This window comes from Drosophila albomicans, chromosome 2L (assembly GCF_009650485.2).
Source record: "Drosophila albomicans strain 15112-1751.03 chromosome 2L, ASM965048v2, whole genome shotgun sequence".
NCBI lineage: Eukaryota > Metazoa > Arthropoda > Insecta > Diptera > Drosophilidae > Drosophila > Drosophila albomicans.
In genome coordinates, this window is record NC_047628.2 from 6,001,803 (window position 1) to 6,014,543 (window position 12,741).

The 12,741-nt window shown below is 34.7% G+C and overlaps 1 protein-coding gene across 1 annotated transcript; it reads left to right on the plus strand.

Annotated features, from left to right (window-relative positions):
• The first annotated feature begins 1,789 nt into the window (after positions 1–1,789).
• Positions 1,790–2,959, plus strand: LOC117564601 (uncharacterized). Its single transcript, XM_034243457.2, has 2 exons — positions 1,790–2,717; positions 2,789–2,959. Exon 1 carries the CDS (start codon positions 1,896–1,898, stop codon positions 2,610–2,612), a length of 717 nt encoding a protein of 238 aa, XP_034099348.2. The 5' UTR covers positions 1,790–1,895; the 3' UTR covers positions 2,613–2,717; positions 2,789–2,959.
• The last annotated feature ends 9,782 nt before the right edge of the window (positions 2,960–12,741 follow it).

Here is a 12,741-nt window from a genome sequence, read left to right on the forward strand (position 1 = left end):
CTGTGCAGACCGCTGATTTATGGAATTTCATAAATTTTCACAGATTTTAATCGTTTGTAATTATGACGAAAGCACAGAAAGAGACAGAGAGAGAGATATTATGTATACCAGAGAGCTGGAGAGTTAAAAAAATAATATTGCTTTCGCAATTTTAAGCGGTTTTTCAATTAAAATTAAGACAAAACACAGATCAGGTAATGTCCAAGCGGGGTTTCCCGCCTCTCAACGCTTATTTGATTGGATTTTCCTCATCATTTTTTTCTCGTTTTGTTTGGGTCGTCCGCAATTCAATTTCCGAATGAAACAGCGCGACATAAGCGAGTTTTTCTTTTATTTTATTTCATTATGTCTTCCATATATTTGCGGGTACACAACATGCTCAGGCTTTTTGCTTTTTTTTTCATCTCTCGCTCTCAATTTTTATTGAGCTGTACTCTGCCCGTGGTATTTATATTATAAAGCTAAAGCCCTCTTGCTCCGACTTGGCCGAAAGAAGCACAAGTAAAGAGACTGAGAGGGAAGAAACCGCAGATTGATTTTATTATTACGTTTTATTTCCTTGGAGACAAACTGCCCGCCCATAGGACGCACTTTTTGTGCAACTTCAAAGAACTTTTTGGCCACTGAAGTGTCCTTGTGCGCTATGCATCTATGTGTGTGTGTCGTAGTGTGTGTGTGTGTGTGCTTGGTCCTTCATTCGGTCGTCGGCTTATGCGACAAATTTTTCATTTAGGTTACGTTGCGTTCTATCGTACGGCTTCGGCTCTCTCTCTATTTTCTTCCTTCTTTTTTTTTCGGCCTCAATTCGATGGCCCAAAACATGAGCCACAATGTTGACGGCACTTTTGCGGCTGCAGCAGGATGGGAACAATGTTGGAACTTGGAAATTGTGTCGAGAGGCTTGAGGACAGTCCTACAGAAAAACGTGCAGTCGCCATCAAACTAACGAAAGACATGCAAAAACCAATACTTTATGTGTATCACAAACTTCAAGTTGAGTATCGGCTACAGCAAGTGTGTATTCAATAGTCTGATAGTTGATGAGCCAAATGAAGTCAAGTTATATTTTTTTTTTTGTGGTATTCGCTTTCTTTTGCATACGCTTAAGTGTATACCACAATTTTAAAGGAAAGAGCGCTTTATTTTGTTTATAAGATATATATTATTTATTTCGAAATATATTATATATACAAATAAAAACAATTTGTTTAAGTTTTAATCATTTATTTGATATAGTTTTTTTTTTAATTTAGTTCTAAAACACAAAGACTGTCTAAGACTGTCTTGGCCAATACTAGAAAAAAGTATACAGTTTGTGTCAGTATGAAATTAATTTAATGCTTTAAATATTTACTTAGAGTACTGTGTCTAAGTTCAATCAGAGCTACTCTCAGTCTTAATACTGATTTCTGGATATTAGTGTTTATAACATAGCTGATATCCAAAGTATTGAACTTTAAAAATGTAAAAAAATATATATATATATCTTTTTGCATACTATTGTTACTATGAATTTAATCTCGTATAAGAGGATCACTTTTAAGCTATACATTATAAAAGGTTTTATAAACCAAGGGCTAATAACCAATCGAAGCCATTTTTAGGATTTTGATAAAATTAACTAAAAAGAAAATTAAAAAAAAAATAAATAGTGAGACCGCACTCTAGGAATCTTTATGATCTACAAGTATGTATACGCAATAGAACCGTACTATCCAGAAAAATAACAATTTTTTAAAGATAAACACAGATTTCAGTTGTTTATATTACGTACAATATTTCCTACACTATGTTTAGAATTTGATTATTATTTCAATTATTATAGATGCTAGAATCGAGTAGAATTTGTCATTGTTTTCAATTGTTAACTCGAAATTTGAATTTTAATATTTATCATGGCTGATGCTTACATCTCACTCTATATCACCGTGAGGAGTTTCATCAGGCACACGCTGTTCATCTACCTCTATTTGCTGTCCTTCGCCGTGCCTCAATGGATGCTGTTGTCGATATGCACGACTGCAGACCACATACTCTACACTCTGATCTGTTTCTCTGGCTCGTTTGTGCTGTTGACTCTCATCCATTTGGTGGAATCTGTCAAGTACAATTGGCCCTGGAACTGGTTGGCCATTGGCAGTTGCTACGAGCTGATGACCCTCGGCGTAGGTGCTTTTGTGATGAACAGCGAACAGAATACCGTCATGATGGCCGTGGCGATGGCATTGTTAATCTTTGGACTCGTCTTGGTGCTGTGTTTCTTCATCATTAGCGGCTACAACTATCCCAATCCCTACAAGCTGGCATCCTTGGCTGCTCTGGGTCTCATACTGGTCATTTGTGCCATGATTCTGGGCACTTATCGTGGTCGGCATTGGATGGATGTGGCCTTGTTACTCTTTATGCTGAGCGTGTTGCTGCTAATGATATCCTATGTGCTAATCTCATTTAAGAATCTGGATGTGCTGATCAAGCCAGATACTTTGCTGCTGGGATTTGTGCTCTACATCAACTATGTGCTCGTCTTGGTGGCCAGCTTCATTTGTATCCAGCGATGCGACTTCAATTTTGATGCCACCAATGTCGTCCAAAAGGCCTCACCTTATGGCTGACTGGCTGATGCGTGTTGGCATGCAAGGTTGCGTCTCAATAACTCATCGAAGGTGGCCCACAGATTGACTTTCAATATAGCCATATTCACACTCATAACATATATGGTTAGCAATGATTCATTCGCCTCTCGTACCGTTCAGTTCAACTTCACCTCTTCCATCTTCCTCTCCTGCAGCTGCCTCACATGCTGCATGCTGCAGCCTCAATCACGTCGCATTCTCAGCGGGTTCTGTATCCGTTGCCGCTGAATCATTGCGTACGTGACGCTTCGCTTCGATCTCAATATGAATTCTTTTAAATATTATTGACTATCCGTATTTGTCAGCGAAGAGATTAAAGTGCTATCGCTTATAATTTATTATAATTTTTTTTTGTCTAAAATATAAATTTATGAACTTCAATGATAGAAAGTTGTTGATTTATATTTTGTTTTATTCAAAAACGTGATTATGGATTAACACATTAAAAAATAAAAATAAACTATATAATTCATAAAAAAGTAAATAAATACTGCCAACTAAATTATAAAGGAATTAAATACTTTTTATTTTAAAATATACACTAAAATGTTTATTAATTTGTGCCTTTGAAAATTATAATTCTTTTTTGCCGAAACATAAAGCTGTGAAATGCATTAATAGACCATAAAAGAAATTTAAAGATTTATATATTAAAATATTATAGAAAGAATTCTAAACTACTTAGATTGCAAAAACAAACAAAAATAGTGAAACAAACTAATATTTTAAACGTTTTGATAATCAATGAATAAAGTAATCAGTATTTTTCATAATACACTTTTTTTAATAAACAATAAGAATGAATGTTGATAAATATAATATAATATAATAAAACAAGTTAGAAAGCTGCACTCGAATGTTGTTGAGAGATACCCATATTCTACAAACATACCGAAAAAATACTAAAACATACCAAAGACTATATTTTGTCTATATATAGTATATTTGGTCTGTCAGGTCTGCTCAAGTTTGTTGAGTCAAGAATTACCCATATTCCACAAATATACCGAAAAAATATTAAAACATACCGAAAATCATATTTGGTCGATCGATACTGCACTACATGCACAATATATGAGATTGTCAGCCAAAGCAACTAGAACCCGATTCCATTATAAGTTTTTGCCATTCAAAAGTATTTCTTAAATAATTTCTACAATCTTTATCTGATTGCAATGAAATGTTCAGGATTAATAAATAATGTAGTTATTATTGTGTTATTAAAAGAATTGGTATCTATTGAAATTCAATTTGTTGTTTAATATATTTGTTAAGTATTAAGGACTAAATTCATTTTAGAGTAGGAAGGAAACATATTATGTGCTCGAAAGATAAAAAGTTACACTGCATCTTAAATTGTCTTTTTTTTTTTGTCACACAATGATATCGTGATTTCGCCATTTTTATGACTGTACAACAATTAAATGTAGCTCTGCAATTGGAGAAGGAAATGTTAGACTATAGTTCTATTGGCTATAACGAGAATAGCGACAATTGAAATATGGCAAGATGGTCACTTTGGTCAGCCATAAATTAAACTAGAAAAATATTCGGGCGTTAAATAAATGTCAATGACAATGTGCAGGATGTGAAGGGCACAAATGCAGAGCGGGAAGGGAATTGGGAGATGTTGTGTGGGAGTGAGCGTCAATTGAAATGGACAATGTTGTTGCTTTCGTTGTTGTCGTCGCTATTGCTGCTGTTGGGCACAACGGATGCAATTCCTACAAAATGATAATTTATGATAATGATGCTTCCGGTTCATGCAGCACACAGAACACACAAAACTGGACGCCGTGCAGCATAAAAATCAGGCAAATACGAAAAATTTGCGAGTTGCGTATGAAATTTTGGCAAATAGGAAGAGGAAGAGGAGTGAGCAAAATGCGTGGGTGGAGGGGAAGGGGAGTAGACTCGAGGTTCGGCTGGCCTCGCATATTTATTGATAATTTCCGTAATTTCAACGACAAAGCAAAAACGGAAGTTATGCCATTTGCTGCACGCCTGCGAAAAGGACAACGGCAAAATGGCAACAGCGACAACAACAACGACGACGACGACGACGAAGTCAGCGGACAATAGTTACTGAGGATGGAGCAAGAGAGGGAGGAGGGAGAAGCAAGGCCCCCCTTGTAGGCCGTTTTGAATGGCGGCCCATATCAAAGTGCCTATCGATTGCGTCGATTTGCCTTGTTATTGTCTATAAACGTCGCGTCGTCTGTGCAATTGTTTTGACTGCGTCTAGTATTTATGGGTTACGCTCGAGCAGCGCCAACAACAACAACAACAACAACAAGAACACCAACAACACTAACAATAGCAACTACAACAATAACAATAGGCAACTGGCCCATTGTTGTGATTATCATAAACATTAACAACAAAAGGATGGCACTGCCAGTGTCAGTTTGCTCTCGAGTCGTGAGTCTCCTCTATTTGCGCATTCTAATGACCTTGAAAATTAGTTCCTGCCTTTCCTATATAGTCTGTCTGGATGTGTGTGTGTGTGTGTGTGTGCATTAGCATATAAATCTTTTGGCACGCCCTCCTCAACTATTTGGAGTTCTATGGAAAAATAATTGCGTTTCACATTATTGCTTATTTATCTTTTATTGCAAATTAATTGCTTGCCTGCATATCAAGTTGAACAGTAATAAAAGCGTTAAATAAATGCATTTATTTAAATGTTTTCCATATGCTTTCACTCGCCCATATGCTGCGCATCTCGTAGTGTTTCCGTTTTCGGTAATGCAGGAACCTGCGTTGAGGCCAAATAGTGTGGTCTATAAATGGCCAGATTAATTGCCAGTTGCAGCGGGGGATGCAGATCAAGGGGCAGATAAAACACACTCATAGTCAGGTTAAATATGGTGACATAACAACTCTAAATTAAAAATAAACTATCCTGTTTTGACAATTGCTTACTTTCAAAATGATTTGAATACTAATTATCGAAAATAAATAAATAACAAATTATAATTATTTGCTAAAATATTTATTTTTTTTTTTTAGCAATTTGAACTACTTTCGAAGAAAAAGTTTTAATTGAGAAAGTAAAGATAATTGTTTTGAAATACTTAGTTGATAATAAGAGTGTTATAGAACGCCTTTTTTTTATAGAAAATATGTTAGATATACGTATGCTGCTATAAGCCTGTCTTAAAAAGTTTTAATGTTTCACATTACGTATACGTAATAATAAGAAATTTTGGCTTTATATATATATGATATAAGTATTATAAGTTTTATTAATGAATTTAAATTTTAAAATTGTTGGTTTAACTTTTCTTTAATTTTTTGTATAATTCATAGATTACTTAAAATTTGCAAATGTGTTCTTCAATATATTATATTTAGCATACAGCATCACATCTCTAAAGTAATCAATCATCATCATCATTAATTTATATTTACAATAAAATCGAATATTAAGAAAATAATATTAGGAAATTTCTTAGATTTCCTTTCTCTTTCCTATATGAATTTTGTGAGTGGTTAGATGCATTTTTGTTGTGTCTTAAAATCTAAATATCAAATTGAAAAATATGAATTTTATAACTTGTATGTTTACTAATATTAAATGTTAAAGTGATCAATTATAAATAAGCTTGCAGATAAAAAATGATCGATTTTATTGAATTAATGTGTCAATTAATAGTTTCTATAAGTATCATAATTCCTTGAAATGGCATATTGTATATATTTATCTAGTATAATAATGTATTTGATATTAAGAAGAGAATTGCTGAAAGCAAGAACTATGCCTTATATTTGTAGTCTGTATTTTGATTAGTTAGTATAAGAAATATCAAAAAGTGATAAAAGTATCATAATTATAAATTATGAAATTAATTGAAGAGATATCGTTATTTAAAGTACTTGAATATTCTTTGGCTTCGATAAAAAGAAGAGATGAAAAGTTGCAGCATCGATTGGTTTTGAATGAGACATAAAAATGGCAAAGCTAGTGAGCTGTATGACAGTTGAGTTAGTCATTTGTAAGAATTTAAAGTGCACTTTCAGTTGCATGTGTATCTGGAAATACTTTCGGAGCTTATCTGCGTTTTGCTGGAGCACACAAGTCGCGGTGTCAGGAACCGGCTGCCGCAAAATGGTGCAGCAAATGGAGCCAAAGTTATGGGAATCGGGCGGCAAATGCAAGAGGCAAGAGTTCCAGTTCGAGTTCGAGTTCCGACGCGCTGCGGCGGGGCTTCAACTTATTTGCGCGCCAAACTTTCGCCAGGATAATGCGAATCCAAAAAAAGGAGTGTGTTTGCCATAAAGTTGTGTGCCAGCCAAACAACAATAAAATAATATCATACATTTTTTTTTTTTTTTTTGCTCCACACTTCTCCATTTGGCCAAGCTGCGTTTGTGGAGCACACGCTTTGCAAGCTGAGAAGCCCCGAAATCTCAGCATCCATAAACTTTGAAGAAATATCGAAAGTTTGCGACGCTTGCAAAGCTCCAAGCTGCGTTGCGAGTTGCAAGATGAGAACTGGCGTTGCAAGCTGCGAGTTGCGAGCAGCGTGCTGCAAATGTTGAGATGAGCGCCAGTGCGAGCGCGAGCGAGAGAGACACACACAAAGGCTACAAAACTTATAACGAGAAAACTTTGGCACTTGGTAAATGCGCGATAAAGAAACAAACAGAGTGGAGCATACTATAGAGCCAAGAAGAGTGGAGTGGAGCATTGCAAAATAAAAGAGAAGAGCAGGCAAACTACAAGTGGAAGATGTGCCCACGTTGATAGCAGCACACGAAATGGGGGAACAAAAAGAAAGTTAAATGCGCCAATGGAAAATAAGTACAGAGCACTCTTCGACAACACGAAATCGCCATACACTTTGCTTCAAATATTGATAAACATATATCAAACAATTCTATATCAAAACATTCATATGTCCACAATGAATTGAAAATAAAATATTATGTGTTAAATAACTTAAATGTTTTTTTTTGGCTTGTTTTTTGCAAATGAACATATGTTTATTCATTGAACTCTTTTAGTAAGTTTATTTTATATTTCATACGATAGTAAAATATTTAATTTTCTTTGGTCTATAGCTTTAGTTTTCACTATAAAATCGAATGTGATTGAGTTAATTTAATTTTAAAGAAAAGGTTTAAATTTTAGTATAAATAACTTTCCACGAAACTGTGTTCAAAAATATACATTTAACAAAATAGTTTTATAATTGTTTAATGAATTTTAAAATAACTATTCTTTAATGTAAAAGACTAGTTTCGAAGTTTTGTCGTTTTCGTGTTATGAATAAAAAACACTGAAAAACGAATGTGACTTTGCCTTGAAAAATTAATAAATCACCGAAATTGAACTATTTCTTTTTTAAACAATACTTTTTGTTTAGTGTTTTTATTGTATTTATTTTAAACATTTTGTAAATATTTTTACGTGACATCGCAAGTATATATATATGAATTTATATTTTTTCACAGTTTTACGTGCGATTAATAGGAGGGATAAAGATAAATTTAAAATGTCGTGTTTAACTAGAAACGCTGCTCTTCGTTGTTTCTAATATCAACAATTTTGTCACATTTGGTTACTGTTTATTTTACTCTTATATGTACATTTATATAGATGAAATATAACTCTACATACAAACAAATATAGATGTAATGCACATAGTAATTATTATTAATTGTAATATCTACAATATAATATTAGAACTTGTTATCAATAGAGTCTAAAAATTAAGTTAATCAACTATTAAAAAAATCAGAAAGATAAAATAACCTAATCGATAGACTTATTATTAAAGAAGTGCATTTTCCTATCACGTTTCTTATTGTAGAGTATGCGAAAGAGCCTGAATAAGTTGTACAACCTTACGCATAGGGCAGTATGAGTAGCTCTGTAGCTGTAGCTGTAGCTGGAGAATTTGCCAGGCTGGCAAAAAACTTGTGCTACCACAAAGTTTTTCATCACAATATACCAGAGGCGACACTGTGAGAAGGTGAGGGGAGAGAGGAGATAAGGCGAATAAGGGGAGTGTAGCGTCGACTCAAGAAAACTCATTCGCGCGTTTTAACTAACTAGAAGAACGGGAAAGAAGTCTTCAAAAAAATAGAGAGAGAGAGATGGGAAAAAAGGAAAGAATATGCGGCAGAAATTATTATTTACGCACGGATGGTGTCATCTAATTATAAATTCATTTTGCCTGGCTCGCAGCACCAAGCAAAAGCAAAACAACAACACCAACAACGACAACAAAATAGGAGGCAAGAAGAAGATGAAGAAGAAGACGAAGAAGAGAGCAAGAGGCGACTTTCTTGACGCTAGTCTGAAGGCGAAGGCAACTTTCTTTTGGCTTTTACGCTAAAAATTAACAAAATGCGCGCTGGCCAAGCAAAATGGCGCCAGCTCGGACAATACACCTGCAGCAGGCAGTGGGGGGAAGAAGGGGGAAAGGGAAGAGAAGGGGCGTGACAGCGGCTGCTTTTAATGCAATATTTTTCAGCGTTTTCTGTGCTGACGATAAAAAGTTTTATGCACGCATTTTCAGCATTTTGCATTTCACTTTTCGCGTTTCTCACATTTTGCATTTTGCGTTTTGCATTTTGCATTTTAGCTGGTTTGAGCCAGGCCAAAGAAATTTCATGCTCTTTGAAAACTTGTTAAACTATGATAACCACAATGCTGGCCACCTCAGAGCACAGCACAAATAGAGGGACTTGGCACAAATAATAATAAGCAAGCTGAATTCCACGGCTCGTACTCGTTAACTCGTCTCTGTGTAAAAGTTAAGAAATGCATAAAATTTGTTAACAAGCTGCAAAAAAAAGTACGTAAAATAAATAGTCAAAATAATAATAAGTAGAAGCAGAAGCAGCACAAGCAGCTGCTTCTTTGGTCACCCAAGCCATTTTCTTAGCGGAAATAACTAACAAGCGCCAAATTTGTGTGCAATTTTTCTATTAACAATCGCAACGTTGAGGATGAAAATGCATTGTGTTGTTAACAGAATGCCTAACGGGTTCAGTTGTATGTACCAACAAAGCATTCTAATGAGAGCAAACAACATTGCGGCAATATCATTAAAAGCACATTGTTGTGACTAACATTATTAAATAATTACAGCATTTACACAATTTTAAGTTGCACTTTATAAACCCAATTAAATAATTAATAACTTTCGCTGCCTAAAGCGTCTTCTACTGTTGAACTTCGTATTACCAAATATAGTAAAAAGAAATGTTTTCAGTTTTAATATTTATATTCTTCATATCTAATTATTTTTCAACATTCAATTCTATATCAACAAGAAAAGAGGAAGTCCTTTATCGTTATATGAAATGGTATTTATAATTGTTTGAATAGGAATATCTACAACATCTACTTTATATTCTTTTATGTGCACATCTTTTTCAATAATTTTACAATTTTTGTTTTAAAAATGATTTCATAATGAATATACAAATAGTTTGGTTAACTTTGTAGTCACTTAGATTCCAGCTGAATGTTTCTGTGTCTTCAGTTTTATATTAAAATAAGTCTAATATTATTTAAGAATCTACAAATTCATTCAAATTCAATAACTGGTAATTTAGAAATTGACTTTTTTTTATACATATCTGTACTATATAAAATGCTTTTCATTTTCCTTCCAATTCGATTTTGATACAACATTAAATGTTTCGGGTTATACCTCCAAGCGAAGCATTAGCAAATTTACGTAAATGCTTTAAAAATGATTTAAAATTGCATTTCATTTGCTTATACGAAGCTCTCACAGCATTTTTGCGGTTTCATTTTTTTAGCCAACTTTTTATTTTGTTGCTTTGACCGCTAATTACATTTTAATGTAAATTAATGAATGTGCGCACTTAACTTGGCCGCATTGGCTTCAGCTTCAGCTTCGGCTTCGGCTTTGGTTTTGGCCTGTCAACTCAACTGGCCGCCAAGTAGAGCCATGGCGTCCCAATTCTCCGCAAACAGAGACGACTGAGTCAGTCGGTTCCATGGATTGACAGAGACGCAGCACTTGGCTCATTAGCCACCGGGGCACATTGAAAGGCGGTCCAGTGAGATTTTTGATAAATGATTGATATTAACGATGTGGCTTGACTTCGCCTCGTTTCGTTTCGTTTCATTTCGTGCTAATGCCAAATTGACTGTAGCCTCAAATCGTGATTGTTAAATAAAAAAGTTTCAAAAGAATATTTTGAAAATATACATAAGTTGCATTTCTTGCCGTATGATCGTCTTAATTTAACATTAAATTCTCCACTTGGGTTGGGAGTACATTCATTTCACTCACATTGGCAAAAGGTTGAGAATATGTTTCCAGGTTTTTAAGCACAGCTCCATCAACATCGTTGCTTCCACAACGGCCATTAAATTCAGTGCCACAATCAGCTAATTTTGCACACATTTTGATAAGCTTTGTTGTTGCCTTTGTTTTTGTTTTGATATTAAAAATATTTTATGCCTCCGCCGGGGATGCATTTTCTGTTTTCTGCTTTCTGTTTTTTGCTTCTTGTGTTTGCTTTGCTTTCATGCGCATGCGACGCCTGTGCTATCCCTTTTTTTTATTTTACACCTCTGCGAGATTGACAGGTGTGGATTGGGTGGCACATTAGCCCACACACACACACACAGACACATATGTGATAATTATGCGCGGCATGCACATCATCATCATCATCACCATCAACACTGTTTTTTATGATTATACTCGTAATACGCTACTCGTGTTGCCTTCCTTCTTCCCCTTCCCTCACATTTCTTCTTAGCGCTGTCAGCCCCGCGCCAATTAGCTAAATTGTGTGCTATTTTCAATTTTTAAAATTTCAGCGTGTGTTTTTTGCCTCTGGCTCTAGTATCTCCTCTATCTGCGTCTCTCTCTCTATCTCTCTCTGTATGTGTCTCTGGTTGCCTTCCTGTTTGGCTTAAGTGGCTGCCACAACTGCCACAGCAGCAGCCGACAACAAAAACAATGGCTAACTGCGATTTGTTGCTGCTGCCACCGCCGCAGCTACTCGCCCCAAAAATTAGTCAACTTTCAAGATGGCGTGTAGTGTGTATGTGTGTGTGTGTCGGTGTGTGTCGGTGTGTGTCCATTAGCAAAATGGAGCAGGCTATTTTTGATTTAATGAGCCATAGACTAATGGATTTTTTTTTTATAGGCTAGAGACGGTGGAGGTGTCTGAGTTTCTACACGCGCCACTCAAATTGGTTTAGATTTTAGCGGTATGCAAATAATTGTTTATAGTTTAGGACTGCGAGGGCAGCTTCAAAAGTAATGAATATGCTGACAAGTCATAAGAAAAAGCATGTCTTAAAGTTAGCTATGAACAAGTGGTATTTAAAAGTATGTTAAATATAATTCATAATTATCAATTCGAATTCATTTTACACTTATCTTTCATCGCTTTACGTGATTTGGTTGATTGCTAACTATTTTTAAACCAATTTTTTTTTAATGACAATTTACTTTACTGTAAGCTTGATTCAAAGTTTTCATTCAAAATTTTAAATTAATAAAATACATTTTTTCAGCTCATTCTCAACTTTAAGCAACATAAAAAAGTTTTTCCGTATGATGATTTATTTTTGGAGAATTGTAAGAGAATTGTAAATTAAAGTACAAAAAATGTTGTATTGAGATATAAATATATTAATATTTTTTCTATACTCCCTCTGATAAAAACACTGCACAAATTTTCAGAAGCTCATCCATTATTGTTACTATTTTAAGAACCTCCCCACGTATGGAAATTTGCGTATAGGCTTAAGTTTTTGCTAATGGACTGATTGTTGTGTCGATTCTCCAAACAAGGAAGCAGTTGAGCTCTTTGCCATAAGTATGATAAATATGGTGTCACATTTTGTTGATGACTCTTTTAAGAGTACAGAGAAGGCTTCGCTATTGTCAGTTTGATGACAGTTGAAGTTTTTAGGGTGAACAAGATTTCATATGGCGGTAAATGGAACAATAAGTAAACTAAATTTGTTTAATCTAAAATAAAATATGGTACCAAAGCGTGCCAATGATATCAAAATGCTTCATATTAAATACTTTTTGAAAGTCGTACTTTAATACAATAGCAACTGCAGTGTCTAGTCTCTGTCTAGTTGAGA